Raw genomic sequence first — 21,406 nt, 5'->3', positions numbered from 1 at the left:
AGTGCTGCTGTAAGAGTTCATCTCTCTCACTAATATCTAAAGAATCATTTCAGTGCTGGTTACAGAATGAAATCACAGATGGCCACCTGACTCCCAGAGCATTGCTAGGATCTGCTGCAGCATCTGAAAGCTATAAAACAATTTCAAAAACTTCCACCCTTCCAGGGAAGCAATTAGTTCACCCTAAAGACAATACAGTAATATTCCTAGCCCTGGTTTTCTCAGACATTTTTGTTTCTTGCTGCAATCAGACCTATAAGACAATATCTTTATGGCCTAAGCCAACCAATTAAATTTTCAGACTATTTTTCAAAATTAGCTGGACTGAGATTAACCTCTTCCCTTACAGAATTCTCTGTTAAAACATATATATTTAATCAGATATAATACTGTCTGACATACATGTATATCTGTTTTCTGTCTGTCAGGACCCACTGTTGAGCATTTTAACACAAGCAACTTTACAAATATATTTTTAACACAAGCATCGGTACAAATCAGTGCGATAGTTAAATGGCATACAATTCTTTACAAAACTCCAGCTAGCTCTGCTGGCATATGTTTAAGCATGCACTGCCCTACTCTCTTTGGCACAGATGGCAAAACCTCATATCGTCACATATCTAGATGAGAGATCTGACACCAGTGAGGGATGGCCACCAGTATCAGATCTCTCGCAGTGTCGGCCACCACTACCCTTGCTCCAATGACAATGGTCTTTGGGAAATACTAGGTACTTAACCAGTTTGCAGGGAATTTGTTCAGCCACTTCCATCTCCTTTCATGCACATATCAGCATAAGGGGCCACTCCAGAAGTAACTGGTCTGGACCCAAAGGCCTCAGTAAAACATTACTCCTCTTGAGATAAGGTTTTGGAAGACCACCCCTCTTTCTGTCTCAAAGGCTCAAAGATCTCACCAAATGAGACATCCTAGGGGGGGGGATATGAGGGAGCCCTCCACTTCATTGAAGGAGTCAACGTGCCTACACATTCCTACAGACATACTTCCTAGAAGCCTCTATGGCAAGATATTCCAAGCAAGGACTTGGAAGAAGAATGGGAGTACTGTTCATGGATTGTCTTGAGGCTTGATGGGTCCAGCTATCCCAACAGAATGGGATGGGAAGTATCAGGACTCAAGTGCATTCTGTGGGGGATGGGCAGTGCTAAGTGAGAAAGAGAAGTCTGCTCATGTGATAGGGAGAGTGCTCTCTCAAAGGCCTTGAATGCTGAGGGGAACCCCAAAACTAGCGTGGACTGAGGAGCGATAAACAAAAATCTATAAAGCATGGGAGAGCAGGCTGCATGCTTACAGAGAACTGAAGGAAAATAGCAATAGGGTGGAAAACCATCAATTACAAAAGAGGCGGAAATTGCAGAGGGGTAATTACTGAGTACATCAGAATGGCAAACATATGGAACAGTGTCCATGTGATGAAAGGAAGGCCACACATTTGGGATAAGCAAATCAGAATACTACATCTATCTTACTTAACATCATTATGTTAGCCAGGAATGGAGGGTGACATCTTAAGTGTTGGCAATGTGGCATGCAAAATTCTGGAATCACACACAAGTTTTGGGAGAACTGGAGAGCTGTAACAATTTGAAATACGGAGACTGAATGACCAAAAATCCAGATTTATATATATTAAGTTTGAGACTGAAATTCTGAAAATATTTCCTTTTCTCTGATTTAGGAAAATCTCAGAGTTGGTACATATACTTTTGGGATGGGAGAACGGGATGGCTTGCCCCCCTGCAGTAAACAAGTTTAAATAAGAAGGGAGATGTTCTATATTTGCTCTTCTCCTTAACTTTGTCTTTTTTTATTTTTTGGTGTTTCAGTAATCAGCATTGCCAGTCCAGGCATATCAATAGGGAGGCTACTACAGCAAAAAAGGCAGACAATGCACTCAAGGATGGGAACTAATTTTTAATATGCCTCTTAATTGGGACTGTGACTTTTTGGGGATGAGGTAGCAGGAGAAAGTACAGTTTTGTACCTACCATAAATGTAGATGTTCGAGGATCCACATTGCTGCAGTCCTAACTATCGGGTAGTCCGCTGTCCAGTCGGCCCGAATACCAAAGTATATGGCTGACGTCGGTCAGGGCGCATTAGACTGACGTCAGTACGTCAGGGTACTAATGCGCATGACCGACGTCATATCCTCAGTCTTTTCTTGCCCCAGATGTCAGAAGACCCTGAAAAGATAAGGCCAAAAACCAAAAACTCCCAAAATACCTGCACCAAAAATATATATACAATATATACACAATTAGCAGAATATAACCTCACCTACACAACCACCCCTAAACACAGAGGGGAAGGAGGGAGGGTAAATTGGACTGCAGCAATGTGGATCCTCGAACATCTACATTTATGGTAGGAACAAAACTGTACTATGTTCTTCATTCCACATTGCTGCAGTCCTAACTATTGGGTAGAATCCCAAAGCAGAGGTAAGGGAGGCTGGCAAATCATAAGGACGCAGGAACTGACAACATGCCTTGCAAAATAGCTGTGACAAAACCAGCCCTAGACTTAGAGTAGAGAGGAAGGTGATAATGCTTAGAGAAAGTATGCACTGAACTCCAAGTAGCTGCCTCCAAAATATCCTTAGTTGCCACCCCCCTTAGAAATGCTGTGGAAGTGGCAGTAGCCCTAGTGGAATGAGGCCTAATCCCAGCTGGAATCTCCTTGCCATGATGGGAATAACAAAATGTAATGCAACTCCCAATCCACCTAGAAATAGTTTGTTTTGACACAGGCTTGCCCTTTGAACTCAAAGCAAAAGAAACAAACAACTGCTGAGACTGTCTAAAATCCTTAGTCCTGCTCAAATAATAACGCAATAGCCTGTGTACATCTAAAGTGTGCAAAATCTTTTCCCCTTTATTTTGGGGATCTGCATAAAAGGTAGGCAAATGAATAGTTTGGTTTAAAGCCACACTAGAAACCACCTTAGGCATAAAGGAAGGATTAGTGCGTAAGATACCCTATCCTTATGAAAATCAAAAAGGCTCCACTGCCATAAGGGCCTGTAACTCAGAAACCCTTCTTGCAGAAGTAATGGCCAACAAAAAGCAGTCTTCCATGACAAGTATTTCAATTCAGCAGTAGCCATGAGGCTCAAAAGGTTGTAGAGTAAGTTTCTCCAACACAAAATTGAGATCCCAAGCAGGAGTAGGAGCTCTCGTGGGGGTCTTATATTCTTTGCCCTCTAAGAAATTGCTTGAACAAAGGATGTGAAAACAATGGTGGGTCACAATCATAGTGAGCTGAAATTGCTGCAGCATGAATCTTAATGGAAGAGAAAGACAAACCTTTGTCCAATAACTCAGTAAGATATTGAAGAGCCACACTCAAATTAGGCTCAAATCTCCAAATTCTTTGCTGCAGTCCAAAATAAAAATCTCTTCCATTTTTCTGCGTACACTTTCCTTGTACTAGGTCTTCTGGCTTCCATAATCACATTTAAAACTTGTTGAGGAAGTTGAGACCTGCTGTCTTTCAAAACAGAATATGCCAGGCTGTTAGATGAAGAGTTTGAAGCTTGACATTGAGCAGATGACCGTCCCTCTGAGACAATAGGTGTGGAATCAAGGGTAAAGGCCATGAAGGCTTCCTTACCAGACTCCTCAGTAATGGGTACCAGTGCTGCCGAGGCCAATCTGGAGCTATTAAAATCATCCTTGGCTTGTCTTGTCTGACCTTTAGAAGCACCTTTGGAAGAAGAGGCAGAGGTGGAAAGGCATACACATGAAGATTTTTCCAACTGAAAGAAAGAGCATCCACTTTCCAAGCTGTGTGATGAAATCCTTGTGCAAAACTTTGGCAGCTGGTGGTTTAGTGGAGAAGCGAACAGATCTATGTCTGGAGTTCCCCATGACACTGTCAATTTTGAAATACATGAAGATCCAGTTTCCACTCGTGGGGATCCATGATTTGTCTGCTTAATACATCTGCTAAGGAGTTCTGTGCTCCGGCAGAAACCTTGCCTGAAGAGTTAGTTGCAGACTGAGCGCAGTCTCCCATAAAATCATTGCTTGTCTGCACAATGGGTAAGAATGTGTTCCCCCTTGTTTGTTGATGTACCACATGACAGTTGTGTTGTCTGTTAGAATCAACACCTGCCCTGGAAGAAGTAACTCCTTGAAAGCAATTAATGCAAACTGAACTGCTAACATCTCTTTCATGTTGATATGTAGATGCTGTAGTCTGGCAGGCCACTTGTCTTGTATCCACTTTCCATTTAGATGAGCTCCCCAAGCAATGTCTGAGGCATCTGTCGTTAGAATCTGACTAGCCTCTGGCCGGGTCACAGAGAGTCCCTTGTTTAGGTGACATTCCTGAGCCCACCACAAAAATTCCTTTTGAATGCAAGGTATTATTTGAATGACAGTGTCCAAATCCTGGCAGTGCTGTGTCCACAGATTTTTGAGATACCATTGTAGCTTCCTCATATGCAGTTTGGCATTGGGAAGCACCAGAATACAAGATGCCATGAACCCTAAGGCTTGAAGGACTGTCCTTGCAGTCAGCCCGGACTGAAGAGATAGATGATGGAAGTAACTGGAAAGATTCTTTTGTTTGTCCGGGGTTAAAAAGGCCATCTGGGCTGCTGTATTCAGTCTCACACCCAGAAAGCACATGTCTTGAGAGGGTACTAGACTGGACTTTATTTCGTTCACAGAATACCCTAGGCATCTTAGCACTGCTATGACATATTCCAGATGCTGCAGAAGATCTTCTTTTTCTTGAGCCAGAATCAGGCAGTCGTCCAAGTAAGGATAGATTTGGATTCCTTTTAGCCTGAAGTAAGCTATCACTGGAGCCAGAACCTTTGTGAATACTCTGGGCAGTAGATAAGCCAAAGGGCAATGCAGAGAACTGATAATGAGAATTTCCAGCTCGAAAACGCAGATACTTCCTGCAACTTAGTCTTATTGGCACATGAAGGTAAGCTTCCTTGAGATCTAAAGTTACCATCCAGTGATCTTTGCCCAGCAGAGGTAAAAGCTGTTGTAACGTCAACATTTTGAACTTGGGAATGTCCAGATAAGTGTTGAGGATAGATAAATCCAGAATTGGTCTCCACGTGTTCCCCTTCTTTGGTACTAGGAACAGGCGAGAATAAAATCCTAGGCCCCTTTCTGGCACAGGAACTGACTGAATGGCCCCTATTTGGAGCAACAGAGAAATTTGCTTGTGAGCCTCTGTTCTTTGAAGAGGAGGAATGTCCGGCATGCCTTTGAAAGGAGGCAAGGTATGGAAATAAAACCTGTAACCGTGGTGAATAATATCCAGAACCCATCTGTCTTGGGTAATTAAATCCCAATTTTCTTTGAAAAGAGACAGCCTTCCTCCCAAAGGTGCTGCCAGGCAAGAACGTACTGGCAGCTGAAAAGGCAGGTCATTGGGTCTGCTTACGAAAGGACTGACCCCTGCCTTCACCAGAAGTCTGAGCAGGGGAACTCCTGTCCTAGGCCTAAAAGAACCCTGAGCTCTGCCCCTACCACGTCTAGACCTACCCCTAGACTGGGAATCATAAGCAGGATAAGTCCATCCCTTAGTAGGCCAATTTCTACTAAACTTGGAGGCTGCACCTGCAAAAAATCTTTAACAGTTTGCATAGACTTAGCCTTGTCCTCCATTTTCTTCAAAACTGCTTCCACAGGCGAACCAAACAACACATCAGACTGTAAAGGAGCATCCAAAATCCTTGTCTTAACATGCTCAGCTAAATTCTGATCTCTCAGCCAGGCGTGCCTACGAAGAACAGAACCAGTGGCAGCCACCCTGGAGGAGGCCTGCACAGCATCAAAACCACACTGCAAGGAATGTTTACCCACCTGTTCAGACACATGAACTAAATCCTGCAACTCTTTACACTCAATACCTTCAGCCAGAGCATCCACCTTAGATTTCAACTGTGAAAGAAGATAATTCTGATATTTTAACATGTGAAACTGACAATTCAACGCCCTCATGGCTAAAGTGGAAGAAGTATACACTTTCTTTCCCCATCTGTCCAAAGCCCTTGCCTCTTTATCAGGAGGGACAGGATTTTTAACAACTGAGGCCTTCACACCTTTAGGCCCCTGAGAGACAGTTTCTGGGTCTGCCCTAGGACTCTTAAAAGATACTTATGAGCTTCAGGCACCCTATAATACCTATCCGGTTTAACTGGGGCAGGAGGCAAAGAATCAGGATTCAGGGAAGCCTCTGCAAACACATCTTCCACCACATTCAAAACAGGAGGTATAGCTAAAGGCCTATGCTGGGGTAAAACAAGAATTCCCTAAGCCTTTTCCTGGAATCAGAGAAATCTTGACCTTCCCATTTAAAATGCTCCCTCATGGAATGCAGAGTCTCTGAAAATGAAAAATCCTCAGGAGGAGAAGCAGAAGGAGTAGAATCATCCACATCAGAATCAGAATAAGGAGGGTACTCCTGCAAGTCTTCAGCCGAAGACTCAAGCCTCCGAGCATTGCTCAAAACTCTCAAACTCAGGTTCCACGCTAGGCCTCTTATCAGCAGGGGGCATAGAACCCCTAATCATAGTAATCAAATACTCTGCCATTTTAAGCATATGTTTCTTAGGCAAAGATCCTGAAGCACTAGGAGAAAACCCCACAGAAGCTAAACTTGGCCTGCCCTCAAAGAAGCCTTGGAAACTGAAGGGGAGGCTCTAACCACCTTAGGAAGAGAGGGAAGAACAGCCACCTGAGAAGCCCCTCAGCCTGGCCTACTTCCTGAGAGGATACATCCTGTAACAGTAAAGTCTCCCTGAGACTCCAAAGAGACACCTGGCAAAACCTCCGGCTCCACTGAGCCTTCCAAAGAACCGACGTCTGGGACTGTCGGTTCCTCCACCCTAGGCTTTGCTGCTTTATCTTTGCGCTTTTTCGAAGCGGCCGGAGCATCCGGCGGCATTTTATAATTACAACGCTTCCCAAACACTAACCTGACACAGTCTAACCTTCTCTTAATAGTGCGTTTGTTAAATCTAGCACAAGAGCAGCATCCAACAACGTCGTGCTCAGGCCCTAAACAAGGTATACACAAAGTATGGTAATCCCTATGAGGTATCTGTTTCCCACAAGAAATACAGTTATTCACTTTTTCTGACATCCGGTTAAATACTGAGGCAAGAAAAAACCAAAATATTCCCCAACGGGGTACTTAGCCAACTTTGATTCGGTCTGAAACTCTGACTTCAGAAACTTTCAGAACGCCAACCTGCACTCGCAAAATTGCTTCTGCATCGGACCATGCGGCAAAAAAGACTGAGGATATGACGTCGGTCATGCGCATTAGTACCCTGACGTACTGACGTCAGTCTAATGCGCCCTGACCGACGTCAGCCATATACTTTGGTATTCGGGCCGACTGGACAGCGGACTACCCGATAGTTAGGACTGCAGCAATGTGGAATGAAGAACATCACAAAGTGGATGTCTGAGGAAACTAGAATTTCAATGCGAATACCAGCAAGAGAATACAAAACGTAATACAGAAGAGAAGGTAACCCCCACACAATAAGTTTCTGATGCAAGTTAGATATGAAGTAAATTTTACAAATTAGAAGCTACGCAAGGAAAACCATCAAATTGGGAGTGGGTAAAGTTATTTTATCTTGGCAGGGATGATCAATTAAATTACAGATTTAGACAGTATAAATGAAAGTCTGTAATGATTTTGATGAAATTCTCATAAACACGTTTTGTTGACAACCACAGCTCGAGAATGTTTCTATCTAATGGTAAACAATGTTTTAAATACAGTGATATGTTCAATTTTTATTTGACTAATTTACAGCTGTAACTGAGGTTGAAAAATAAGAGTGGTATTTTGAAAGCCACAATTAAGAAGCAACATGTATTAGACTTAATTTTAAGGTTGAGCACATCTGTCATCACAAGGTCATCCAACTATATTACATCACAATCTTTTGGATGTATATAAGGCTGATGAACCATAGCCTAATGGAATAGAATGCCAGTGTCACTTGTCACACATTAATTGAGGGGAAGTTGATTTGCCAGCTGTCCATCTTAGGTCACTTGTCATCAATAAGGGGGGGAAACTGTCAGGGGCATAGTGCAGAGGAATACCTGACTATGACACAAATGACCAGGATGTCAACCTTCTGTATATACCAGCCAGTGAGCAAGAAAAATTATGAGGAACTACCTAACTGACTCTCCTTGGGTGGGATAAGTGGCACGGGGCAGTGCGTCCTTTAAATTCTCTAATGAGAAATGAACACTGAACAGGAAGTGTCAGTCTTCAAGAATGACTGGAAGCCTACATCACTCAGTTAGTACAAGACAGTTCTTTGTCAATAAAAAAATGTGTGTGTGGCCGCCACATGCGTTAGAAGTGTAACTTCTGTAAAGAAGTGCAAAAATGCACTTATTTGGAAAAATGTGTGTGTGTCTGTGTGTGTGTGTGTGTGTGTGTGTGTGTGTGTGTGTGTGTGTGTGTGTGTACCTTTTCTCACTTCATTACAGAGGCTTCACTTCTAATGTGGGTGTCAGCCACGCACATATTTTTATTCCACAAGTGAATGGGGGTGGTAGGAACTCTGAATTTCTGAATCTAGGTAAGTTTACAAGTTTTATTCCATTAGTATAGAGCAAATGACTTCCTGCAGTGCTGGAAAATCTGGCCCTCTCACCCCATAATTTGCATGTGACAGATACTCAAGTTACAGAAAGCAGCACTGGTACAAGTAGGGTTCATTCTTTAAACTACGATCACCCAGCTACATTATTTATGTTAAGACATTTCACTGAAGCTGTGTTTTTATCACTAACTCTGGGGAACATTAATACATAATTTTTGTTTTATCCAACAAACGTCATTGTTTTGTGTGTACATCGTTGGGATAACTTTCACTTTCTTGCATTCCATGTGTAATGCCTGTCCCATTAACAGGGACATGTAGGACTGGCTTTGGAAACTGTTTAATTTAATTTTCTTTTGTTTTGTCCAGCAGTTGTACAAATGTTTGTCGTTTGCTCTTTGTACACATCTACATTTGTAGACAAGCAGTTAGCTGTGCCTCAGTGTAATTGCCAGCATTTAATATTGCCACAGTTGCTGACTGTCTGTGGATAATGGCAGTCAGTGCTTATTTACCACTGCCCTTTTTTTATCTGTTGCTGACATCTTTCTTTCTTTGACAGACTACTCTTGCTTCCAGCGGTGGACTGCACTGCCTGAGCGGCGGCTGTAGTGGCCTTGTAAATATCAACTGACTCCTGTTTGTTGTGTGCTTTCAGTTTTGTATTCAGTGTGCAACACACTCTGCTGCTGTGTTTGCATGTTAGGCAGTATAAACAAAAGCATCGTGTTATCTACGTGCACCACTTTTTAAGAAAACGAAGTGATAACACAGACTATAAATAGCTATAGTTCGCCTTAAGTAGAATAACCCAGTAGCTGGTGAGACATAACCAGAATGCTTGTTGTGGAAACAGAAGGATAGCTGACAATGAGCACAGCCCTGAGGATTGCAGAAGCATTTTGAAAGCTGATTTGTCTTTACTGAATTTTAGCTGCCAGGGATCGCTTGCTCGCTCTTACTGTGAGTGAGTGAGTGAGTGAGTGTGTGTGTGTGTGTGTGTGTGTGTGTGTGTGTGTGTGTGTGTGTGTGTGTGCGCGCGCGTGTGTGTAGGATCACTTGCTCTCACTCTTCACTGTCAGTGTGTGTGTGTGTGTGCGTGTGTGTGTGTGCATGCGGGATCACTTGCTCGTTCTAACTTTTCATTGTGTGTGTTTGAAAAGCTGAAGTAGAAGTATGTTTCACTTTTCCATTTACACTCTGAGCTCTCTGGTTTCACTTTATAAAATGTATGCTCACCATCTGGGTATTACCAGGCATGCTCAAGGACAAATGTCAGAGCTTAAGAAAAAGCCCCTACATAGCTGCCTAGATGAATGCCCTTAAGTGGACCTCTGACCATGGTCAAATGGTTGTGCCATTTATACCAAGGAAAGATGGCCAACTTACTTGATCAGACTGCACTGTTTTTCACCCAAGAAGGATCACAGGTTTATATTATGTTTTATCTGGTTGGGTATGACTAGTCCAACAGCAAAGGACTAAGGTTCAGCACTTAGACTGTTATGACCATAAGCTGCAACACTGTATGGAATAAAATGTCTATCTGGAAAACGTTCAAGTGCTGTCATTGCAAGATGAAAAGCCCAATGGAGGGAGGTGCACAAGTGAAAATGACCCATATGGAAATGCTTATGACAGTGAACCTATTAACAAATCAAGCAAGCGTGCATCTATACAGCTCAACCTGGAAATACATTTGTGAATGCAAAGCTAGCAGCCCTGGATAAAAGCCAAAAAAGGTGATGTAGTTAATAATGACAGAGAATCCTGGAAGAGGATTCTTCTGAGACCCTAAGGGGCTGGGCTGTTATAATTGCAAAGCTGTGGTACATACTATAGTGCTGCTTAGCAGTACTGCCAGTGCACGTGATAAGGCTTCAAAGGCTGCTTGAAAGAAGCACGGAATGGCACACAATAATGCAACCAATCACCTGAGGGGTAAGTGATAACCCATAATCCATCAGCCAATTAAAGGCTAAAAGCAGAAAAAAAGTCTTGTCCTGATCACAGTACTTGTTCATGTGTTTCTTTTACTACTGTGATCTGTACCTCACAGGAAAACGAAGCTTTAAGGGAATATGGTATAGTAGAAGGCTCCAAGGTTTTAGATTCTTACATCTCCAATATATTTTGTATGTTTTTTTATGCCACAGATTCACAAATCATGTGATTTCTGCTGTTGGTGTAATCCCCACGTATACAGTACAGAGTAGAGATCTGAACAGTTAAGACCAACTAAGTGCTAGCATACAGAACAAGTCTGAGTCCTTAATCTTCTAGCTAAAGTATCATCAGTAAGAAAACCAATACCATGCCCAAAATTAAGTGGCAGTTAAGCAGTCTCTAATATCAAACCTGTCTCCCATTCCAGTTTTTCATTGGGTTGTTCTGTAGTTTTGTTAACAATAAAATTTTCTCTCACTATACCTCAAAAGAAAATAAAATGGTGGAAAATAACACCTTCTGGAAAAAAGCATGCCCAAGAATATACAGTTGAGTAAGTAAACTTACCATAACAGTACACGTTCGAATGATTACTGCTGGAGTAACCTTAGCTATATGGGTTAAATCATGCCAAGGATATCACAGCCTACCAACTTCTAAAGCTTCAGGGCACCTTCCCCACACCCAAACTGTCAGGCTGCTCAGGTTGTGCTGACTAAAAGACAAGCTTGGTCACCAAACCTTTCACAGCATTCCTGCCAAAGACAGCAGGTGGCAAAGCCCTGAAAGGACAATGCTAGGAAGAGCAAAAACTAAATAACTATACCCTGAAATAAACACACCAAAAATAAGGGTGACAGAAGGATTACCTTCATCATACTGATCACTGCTGAAGTAATCTTAGCTATATGTGTACATCACCCTAGCTTACAACATTTGGGAGGTGGAAGGAGAAAAGTCCAGGAGTCCCTGGAGAATGGCCTTTCCAAAGCCTGATCCAGACCCAGAGAAGGAATCAAGCTTATAGTGCTTTGTTAAAGTATGTATAGTGGACCAAGTTGCAGCTTCTAGAAGACTTCTAGAATTCAGCCCTTACAAAAAAGCCACAGATGAAGCCAACAGCCTGGTAGAGTGAGCCTTGACCCTGCCTGGAAAACTTTGTTGTGATGAGTACAACCAAAGATAACAAGCTTTAGACAACCATTTAGAAAACAGTCTGCACTGACACAAGTTGCCCCTTCATCTTACCTTCACAAGAAAAGAACAACAGACCTGACCTGAAGATCTAAAAGATAGTTCTGTCAAGATCGTACCCGAGTTGCTAGTGGACATCCATGATACTCAATACCATGGATGCCCATGCTAATGGGCATCCATGATACTCCATACCATGAAGTATCCTTTCTCCCTCGAAAATAGGGTAATGGATAATAAACTATGATGCCACTTTAGGCACAAAAGACAGATTAGTTCTAAAACGAATCCTGTCAGTGTGGAAAATGAGATAGGGTCAACACACCTTAAGAGCTTGCAACTCAGATACTCTTTTTGCAGAGGTCAGAGCAATCAGTAACACTGTTTTCCTTGATAAGAACCTCCAGTCTGCCAGATTAAGTTGTTTAAATGGAACAAGTTTTACCTTCTCCAGCACAACATTAAGATCTCAAGAAGAGGCAACTGTTTTTTGGAAGCCTGTTTAGTAAAACCTCTTTCAAAAACCTTTTGACATGAGAAAGTCATGAAAGGGGAGGATCCATGGGCAGACGTGAAATGGTGAAGGAATGAACCTTGAAGGAATAAGAAAGGCCATGGGAAAGTGACTCTCACAAATATTTTAAAACCAAAGCAGAAAACAACTATCCCTGAATGGGTACTGGTTATGTTTTTGTTGTTGGCACAAAAATAGAGAACCTTTTCCACTTGCTGTTATATAATTTTCTAGAAATAAGGATTCTTGCCTGTAGCATGTCCTCAGTAAACAGGTGCTAAAGGAAATTAAGACCCTATCATCCAGGCAGTCATTTGAAGTTGATTGGATTCGGGGTGCATCAACCCTCAATCTTGTATGATTAGATTCATTCTATGAGGAAACTTGTGTAATTACTCCTAGCCATTTTCAAAAGAAGGGAGAACTACTGTTGCTTGGGCCAGAAAGGGAGTCACCACAATAATCCTGAGGGATTCATTCTCGTTCTTCTTTAAATACCGTGAATATCAGTGGAAAGGATAAACATACAGGGACATTCCTGTCAAAAGGAAAAGAAAATGCATCTGACTTCCAGGCCTTCTGGAATGGAGTCGTGGAGCAGAATCTTGCCAGCTGATTATTTAGACAGGAGGCAAATGTGTCAACTCAAGGAACTCCCCACAACTGGATCATAGTTTGGAAGACCCCATGATCTAGTTAACACACAAGGAACTGCCCAGGCCATCTCAGCTTGTCTACCACACAATATTGCTCTGACAGAATAAAGGATGCCTGTAGAGTGAGACTGTGCTATGAAGCTACATCCCAAGCTAGTAAGTTGCAAAGTATATGTACTATGACTGTGGTACTGTATGAACAACTTGAAGACATCCTAGAGACCAAAAGATGATTAGAGAATTGAGTGTTTTGATCAGGGCAAGCATATCCTTTATATTTATGTGCTTATGTCTGTCCTAGGTGTCCCATACACTTTGCACTATAATCCCTCCTGAAACTGCTCTGCAAGCCAAGTCACTGCTTTGGAACCGGGCATGATAAAGGAAGATCTGAATTTGGAGATATTTGTTGTCTCTACCAAGTAATTTTTCTACTGACAAACCCCAGAACTGGGATTACAAAAGACAACGGATTTTAATGCCGGGACCAAAGAAACTTCAGATACCATTGTATCTTTCTCATGTGGAGTGATAAGGTTATCCTGAAAAACATAGATGCTATGAAACCCAAAGTCCTGAGGTATTCTCTTACAGTGACTGATGTCTGAGTGAAAAACTTTAGAAACAGATCTAGATATAGATCTATTTTTCCTGCGGAAGAAAATCTATTTGAACTGAGGTGTCCACCTGACACCCCAAGAACACAATCCTGTGTAAACAAGTTAAAATGGACTTTTGAATGTTCTGCTGGAAACCCAGCTTGTAAAAGAGATCTCTCACCCAAATGAGAGATTCATGACACTTTGAAAAAGTGCGCTGGATATTCCAAAGGGTAAAGCAGAGAACTGATAAAGTGATCTAGACACACAAACCTTAAAAAACACAAAGTCTGGATGAAAATGAATGTGATGAGCATCTTTTAAATGCACTGCTATCAGGAATCTTGAATGAGGAAGTAGAGGTATCAGATTGTGAAGTGACATCACTTAGAAGTTCGGCATTATCACAATCAAGTCTAAGAAGAAAGATCCAGAACTAGTTTCCTAGTATCTTCTTTATTTGGCAGTTTGGCACTAAAAACATCCCTGAACAAAAACCTTTCCCGACTTGGGAAAAAGGAACCGGTTCTATCACTCCATGGAACAGCATGTAATGAAGGACGTCGAAACAAAACAGTCTGGTCTGAAGGATGAGGAATTATCCCCTTGCAAGGAACTAATTTGCCTGAAGCTATCTGTTGCCAAAGAGAAAAGTAGAGATTGAGAGTTCCTGGAATGGAAAAAGGGCTGTCAGTTTGGCAGGAGAGAACAAAGTCCCTTAAATAGCCAAACTAACTAGTTGGACTGTCTTGGGATTTGGGGGTTCCTGATTCTGTTTGGAACACACACACACACAAGTTTGTGTGGAACAGTACACACACGCACGCCCTCCAAAGCTGACAGAACCAGAGGGAAGGGTCAGGAAAGCCCTTCTGCAACTGTTTACAATTTTTTTTTGAGGAAATGAGAAATATAAAGTGCACTCCCACTGAAAATTGATACACTCTAAAATCTGAAAGGGAGAAGAATCCAAAAGGGAAAATCAGAAACTGAGATCTCCTTTGCGGAAAAAATGGATCTCTCCCTTCATCTTCCAGCCCAGATTTAGAAACTTGAACCTCTTCATGAAAAGAGATATCCTCTTCCTTCTTTTACCAGAAAGCAATAAATAAGAAGGATAAAAATCCCAAATAAAACCCTGATCTAGACCTAGTAAACAACTGTCTAAGGACATGTGAGGAGGAGTAGACATGTTAGGGAAATTAGACAATAACGTAATCCTTGTACAAAAATAAATGCATAACAACAAATCTTACCTCTTCTCCTGTAGCTCTTTATCCATTTTAAGCAGCTCTGGCAAGTCATTCCTCATGCAGCAACGTGATCGACCAAGCGAATCTGTATAATCAACCCTAGCAGTAACAATAAGAACTAATTACAGGAAGCAAGATTTGGAGGTTTAAAGGGGCAGCTATCAAAGCTTGACCAAAATGAAACTGTACTTTCAAATCCAAACATTAAAGCACTGACTTTTTATCAAGTGGTGATTTTTGCACAATTCTAGAGTATGCGACCCTACTGAACAAACTTCCATCTGAGGAAATGTTATTATACTGTTAATGGCAGACAGTTTTGCTACTCATGTTTGGACAAAAAAATGTAAGCAAAGGACTTCTGAAAGGATAACAGCAGAATTAAAGGCATTGGCCAGTAGCTTCGTTTTCAAAGTAAAGGTGTCATTCTCCAAAAACACCCATCATCTTCCCTTGAAACAACACAAAACAAATATCCAGGCAAGAGAATGGAAGCACTGATGGACATCAAGGTATATATAACATTTATTATACTAGCTACAGGGACCTTCTAGAGACATACAAAGGGCACATCACTGCACTGCCTTGCAAAATATTCACTATGTCCTTTGATAAGCTACTTCTGCAAGTTAATGAGCATATCTGTTTCTCCAACTCACCAGGGGAAGAAGACCACCTTCATGACTTCTGTAATACTGCCCACATCTACTCGAAGTATTCTCTGCTATAGATTGTACACATATGGCAATAAAGGCTCCACCTGGTGTCCGTGGGCTGCACTGTATATGCAGGTAGTGCTACCTTTCTAACAAATGCCAGATAATATGCAATGAACGTGGGTGATGAATATGAACGTACCATAATTGTAGATGTTCAGTTATACTCAATGCTGCAGTAATGAATCTTGGAAGCATTTGCCATACAAGATTTGATGGCCATCATGACTTCCAGATCTCTTCATCCCTTACCCACCTGGCCAAGCACACTACCTTCAGTTCTTCCCTGAGATGACAGGTTGAATTATGCAGGTCTGGTGCCATGACACTGGTTACCAAGGTGACAGTGATCCCCAAGGAAGCATTCCAACCAGAAGACCATACTGAACACTGAGGAAAGAAGATGCATGGTTAAGGGAACACAGAGGGAAGGAGGAGGACAGTACCTATGACACCCAAACCCCACCCATAGGGAGTGAAGTAGGAGGGAAGGTGACCGAGCTTACCCACCCAATAATGCTCACATGGTATAAAAGAGATGAGATGGAGGGAATTCATACTGCAGACGTGAACACACTCAGACATCTACAAAATACGGAATATTCCTAACACAACTACACTACATTCAGCAAATAATCTACTGTTGCAGTAATGAGTTTTAGAAAGATTTCCAGAGCTTATGGACCAGTCGGTGCCTTGCCCTTGGGAGGACATGGATATAGGAGTACTTGCAGAATGTTTGTGGCAAACCTTGCCTTTATCCTGAATACAATACTCACACTACAATTTTTGGAAAAAGTAAGGACACTTGACCAAGTAAAGGCTTCAAGAAAGGACTGAGTATTAAGTCCCCCCACTCCCACAAGGAAGACAGTATTGGCTGTAGTCCCAAATGTAACGGGCCTTTACATGCCCAGAGACAGTCTTCCTATGAAAAGATAACAGTTGCTTTGCAAACTAGCCTCCCATCAATACCTTTGCAAATATAATGAAAGTACGATTGTGTAAAATTTTACCATAAAAGTAGATGTCCTCCTCTCCACTGTTGCAGTATTCTTTACACAAGTCATTTCCTGCCAAGGGCAGCCCAACGTCCGGCCAGTTTACCAAAACCTTTATTTCTTATAGGCGTTGTATGTCACATGTATGCTCCCGTGAAAGGTGTAGGGAATAAAGGTGATGTATGGACGCACACACTCAGTACTGAAAAAGTCCCAGAAGGAACAAAATGCCCTAAGGGACAAGGATAACATGTGAAACCAGAAAGAGAAAAAGGAAGAAGAAAATGAGCCCTTTGGCTAGGAGGGCAAGTAAGGTACAGGGCAAGAGGTAGAATGGAGGGGGGATAGGAGAGAGGGACCAAATACTGCAACAATGAAGAGAAGGACATCTACTGTTACTGTAGGATTTTATAAAACTGTAATATGTCCTTCCATATCACTGTTGCAGTATTCTTTACATAAGTGAGAGTACAAGAGCTAAAGAGGAAGCCTGGGAGGAGGAAGGCCAAGAAGAATCCCCCAGCCTGTTCTGGCATGGAAATAACATTCAACTTGTAATGCTTAGTGAAAGTATGAACAGAGGACCAAGTAACAGCTTCAAGAATGGAATTGGTATCCAGACCCTTGAAAAAAGCATCAGAGGAACTGCCCCAGTGAAATGTGCCTTTACTGACAAAGAAAGACATTAGCTATGAAAAGAGTAACAAAAGGAAATAGCTTTAGAGATCCAGGAAGAAATGGTTTGCTTAAAGACAGTCAAACCCAAAGTTCTGGAATGAAAGGAAACAAAAATGCTGCTCAGATTTGTGAATAATTTTAGTTTTATCTAACTAATACTTGAGCTATCTATGCAAATCCAAGGTGTGAAGAACCTTCTCATTGGCAGACTGTTGAGAAGGACAAAAACAGAAAGGAAGACGAATAAACTGATTAAGGGATAACTCACTGACCACCCTGGTCATAAATGTAGGATTAGTATGACTAGACACTCTCTCTCTGAAAAACTAAGAAAAGGGGAATAAATGAAAGCCCGAAGTTCAGGCACTCTTTTGGCAGATGGGAGGACCAAAAGAAGAACGGTCTTCCAAGTACAATATTAAAAGGAAGCTGAACAAGCAGGCTCAAAAGGAGCCTGAGTCAATTTTTCAAGTACAAAACTGAGGTCCCAGGAATGTGGAATAGGCTTCCTGGGAGGCCTGATATAAAGGACACCTTTACGAAATTACTTGGCCTCAAATCTGCAGGCCAGATAAGGAGTCAAGGGGAGACGAGAAGAAACTGCTGACAGGTGAGATTTCACTGAAGAATGTGCAAACCCAGCATGGAGCAGATCACAAAAATAAAACAGAACCAGGGGAACCTCCACAGATTAGCACTTCTCTCACCATCAGGACTACCTAACAGAAAATCACTTCCAATTGGACACACATGATTTCCTGGTAGTGGGGTTCCTAGCATCCTGCAAAACCTGAAGCACATCGTCAGAAAGGAGGTGTCTGAATGGGATCAAAACCCTGTCACCCACAGCATCAGCTGAAGAGTGGATAAGTGATGATGGATAAGGGATTTCTTGTTTTATGTGAGAGGATCTAACACTGAGGTAACCTGGGATGATTGCCCTTGGCCAAGTGAGAAAGAAAGGGGAACCAATGCTGTCTGGGCCAAAAGGGAGTGACTAGCAAGATTCTGGGAGAGTCCCGCCTGATTTTGTGTAAGACTTGTGGTAACAGAAGAAGGGGAGGGAAGGCATACAGAAACATTCTCTTCCAAGTAAAAGACAGAACATGTATGTTCCAAGCCAGTGAACTTGGGACTCTGGAACAGAATAGAGGAAGTTGTCTGTTCACAGTGGAGGCAAGAAGAACTACCTGTGGCATACCCCATCAATGGACAATGTCCAGGAACACATCTCTATGAAGCTTTGTGAGCTTGTGTGCTGGACTTGCTCAAGGAGTCTGACAATAAAGTGTTCTCTGAGGGAATGTAAACTGCCAAAAGAGTCACTTGATACTGGATAGCTAGATTCCAGATCTCAGCACCTAGTCTGCGAAGAAGATAGGACCTTGTGCCCCTTTGCTTGTTGATATACCACATCTCTGTGGTATTGTCTGTGAAAACTTTGAGTGATGAAAGAGGGAATGAAAAGCCTGAAGAGCCAGAAAAGTACAGTTTTGTACCTACCATAAATGTAGATGTTCGAGGATCCACATTGCTGCAGTCCTAACTATTGGGTAGTCCGCTGTCCCAGTCGGCCCGAATACCAAAGTATATGGCTGACGTCGGTCAAGGCGCATTAGACTGACGTCAGTACGTCAGGGTACTAATGCGCATGACCGACGTCATATCCTCAGTCTTTTCTTGCCCCAGATGTCAGAAGACCCTAAAAAGACAAGGCCAAAACCAAAAACTCCAAACATTCCTGCACCAAAAATATGTACAATATATACAAAATTACCAGAGTATAACCTCACCTACACAACCACCCGTAAACACAGAGGGGACGGAGGGAGGGTAAATTGGACTGCAGCAATGTGGATCCTCGAACATCTACATTTATGGTAGGTACAAAACTGTACTATGTTCTTCATTCCACATTGCTGCAGTCCTAACTATTGGGTAGAATCCCAAAGCAGAGGTAAGGGAGGCTGGCAAATCATAAGGAAGCAGGAGCTGACAACATGCCTTGCAAAATAGCTGTGGCAAAACCAGCCCTAGATTTAGAGTAGAGAGGAAGGTGATAATGCTTAGAGAAAGTATGCACTGAACTCCAAGTAGCTGCCTCCAAAATATCCTTAGTTGCCACCCCCCGTAGAAATGCTGTTGAAGTGGCAGTAGCCCTAGTGGAATGAGGCCTAATCCCAGCTGGAATCTCCTTGCCATGATGGGAATAACAAAATGCAATGCAAAACCCAATCCACTTAGAAATAGTTTGTTTTGACACAGGCTTGCCCTGAGAACTCAAAGCAAAAGAAACAAACAACTGCTGAGACTGCCTAAAATCCTTAGTCCTGCTTAAATAATAACGCAATTGCCTGTGCACATCTAAAGTGTGCAAAATCTTTTCCCCTTTATTTTGGGGATCTGCATAAAAAGTAGGCAAATGAATAGTTTGGTTTAAAGCCACACTAGAAACCACCTTAGGCATAAAGGAAGGATTAGTGCGTAATGATACCCTATCCTTATGAAAAATCAAAAAGGCTCTACCGCCATAAGGGCCTGCAATTCAGAAACCCTTCTTGCAGAAGTAATGGCCAACAAAAAAGCAGTCTTCCATGACAAGTATTTCAATTCAGCGGTAGCCGCAGGCTCAAAAGGTTGTAGAGTAAGTTTCTCCAACACAAAATTGAGATCCCAAGCAGGAGTAGGAGCTCTACGTGGGGGTCTTATATTCTTTGCCCCTCTAAGAAATTGCTTGAACAAAGGATGCGAAAACAATGGTGGGTCACAATCATAGTGAGCTGAAATTGCTGCAGCATGAATCTTACTGGAAGAGAAAGACAAACCTTTGTCCAATAACTCAGTAAGATATTGAAGAGCCACACTCAAATTAGGCTCAGAAATCTCCAAATTGTTTGCTGCACTCCAAAATAAAAATCTCTTCCATTTTTCTGCGTACACTTTCCTTGTACTAGGTCTTCTGGCTTCCATAATCGCATTTAAAACTTGTTGAGGAAGTTGAGACCTGCTGTGTTTCAAAACAGAATATGCCAGGCTGTTAGATGAAGAGAGTGAAGCTTGACATTGAGCAGGTGACCGTCCCTCTGAGACAACAGGTGTGGAATCAAAGGTAAAGGCCATGGAGGCTTCCTTACCAGACTCCTCAGTAATGGGTACCAGTGTTGCCGAGGCCAATCTGGAGCTATTAAAATCATCCTTGGCTTGTCTTGTCCGACCTTTAGGAGCACCTTTGGGAGAAGAGGCAGAGGTGGAAAGGCATACACATGAAGATTTTTCCAACTGAAAGAAAGAGCATCCACTTTCCAAGCTGTGTGATGAAACCTCTTTGTGCAAAACTTTGGCAGCTGGTGGTTCAGTGGAGAAGCGAACAGATCTATGTCTGGAGTTCCCCATGACACTGTCAATTTCGAAATACATGAAGATCCAGTTTCCACTCGTGGGGATCCATGATTTGTCTGCTTAACACATCTGCTAAGGAGTTCTGTGCTCCCGGCAGAAACCTTGCCTGAAGAGTTAGTTGCAAGCTGAGCGCAGTCTCCCATAAAATCATTGCTTGCCTGCACAACGGGTAAGAATGTGTTCCCCCTTGTTTGTTGATGTACCACATGACAGTTGTGTTGTCTGTTAGAATCAACACCTGCCCTGGAAGAAGTAACTCCTTGAAAGCCATTAATGCAAACTGGACTGCTAACATCTCTTTCATGTTGATATGTAGATGCTGTAGTCTGGCAGGCCACTTGTCTTGTATCCACTTTCCATTTAGATGAACTCCCCAAGCAATGTCTGAGGCATCTGTCGTTAGAATCTGACTCGCCTCTGGCCGGGTCACAGAGAGTCCCTTGTTTAGGTGACATTCCTGAGCCCACCACAAAAATTCCTTTTGAATGCAAGGTATTATTTGAATGACAGTGTCCAAATCCTGGCAGTGCTGTGTCCATACATTTTGAGATACCATTGCAGCTTCCTCATATGCAGTTTGGCATTGGGAAGCACCAGAATACAAGATGCCATGAACCCTAAGGCTTGAAGGACTGTCCTTGCAGTCAGCCCGGACTGAAGAGATAGTTGATGGAAGTAACTGGAAAGATTCTTTTGTTTGTCCGGGGTTAAAAAGGCCATCTGGGCTGCTGTATTCAGTCTCACACCCAGAAAGCACATGTCTTGAGAGGGTACTAGACTGGACTTTATTTTGTTCACAGAATACCCT

At 42.4% G+C, this 21,406-nt stretch overlaps 1 protein-coding gene across 1 annotated transcript in view; it reads right to left on the bottom strand.

Annotated features, from left to right (window-relative positions):
• CCDC174 (coiled-coil domain containing 174) overlaps positions 1-21,406 on the bottom strand; it is a 1,254,027-nt gene that overhangs the window by 733,394 nt on the left and 499,227 nt on the right. The window contains exon 6 of the mRNA XM_044078610.1: positions 14,808-14,903. Coding sequence (XP_043934545.1) covers positions 14,808-14,903 — 96 coding nt within the window. The remainder of the gene's footprint in view (positions 1-14,807; positions 14,904-21,406) is intronic.

This window comes from Protopterus annectens, chromosome 7.part1, assembly GCF_019279795.1.
Source record: "Protopterus annectens isolate FY-2018-M chromosome 7.part1, PAN1.0, whole genome shotgun sequence".
NCBI lineage: Eukaryota > Metazoa > Chordata > Ceratodontiformes > Protopteridae > Protopterus > Protopterus annectens.
The sequence above is the reverse complement of the archived record's forward strand: the minus strand, read 5'-3'. Positions and strand labels throughout refer to the sequence as shown.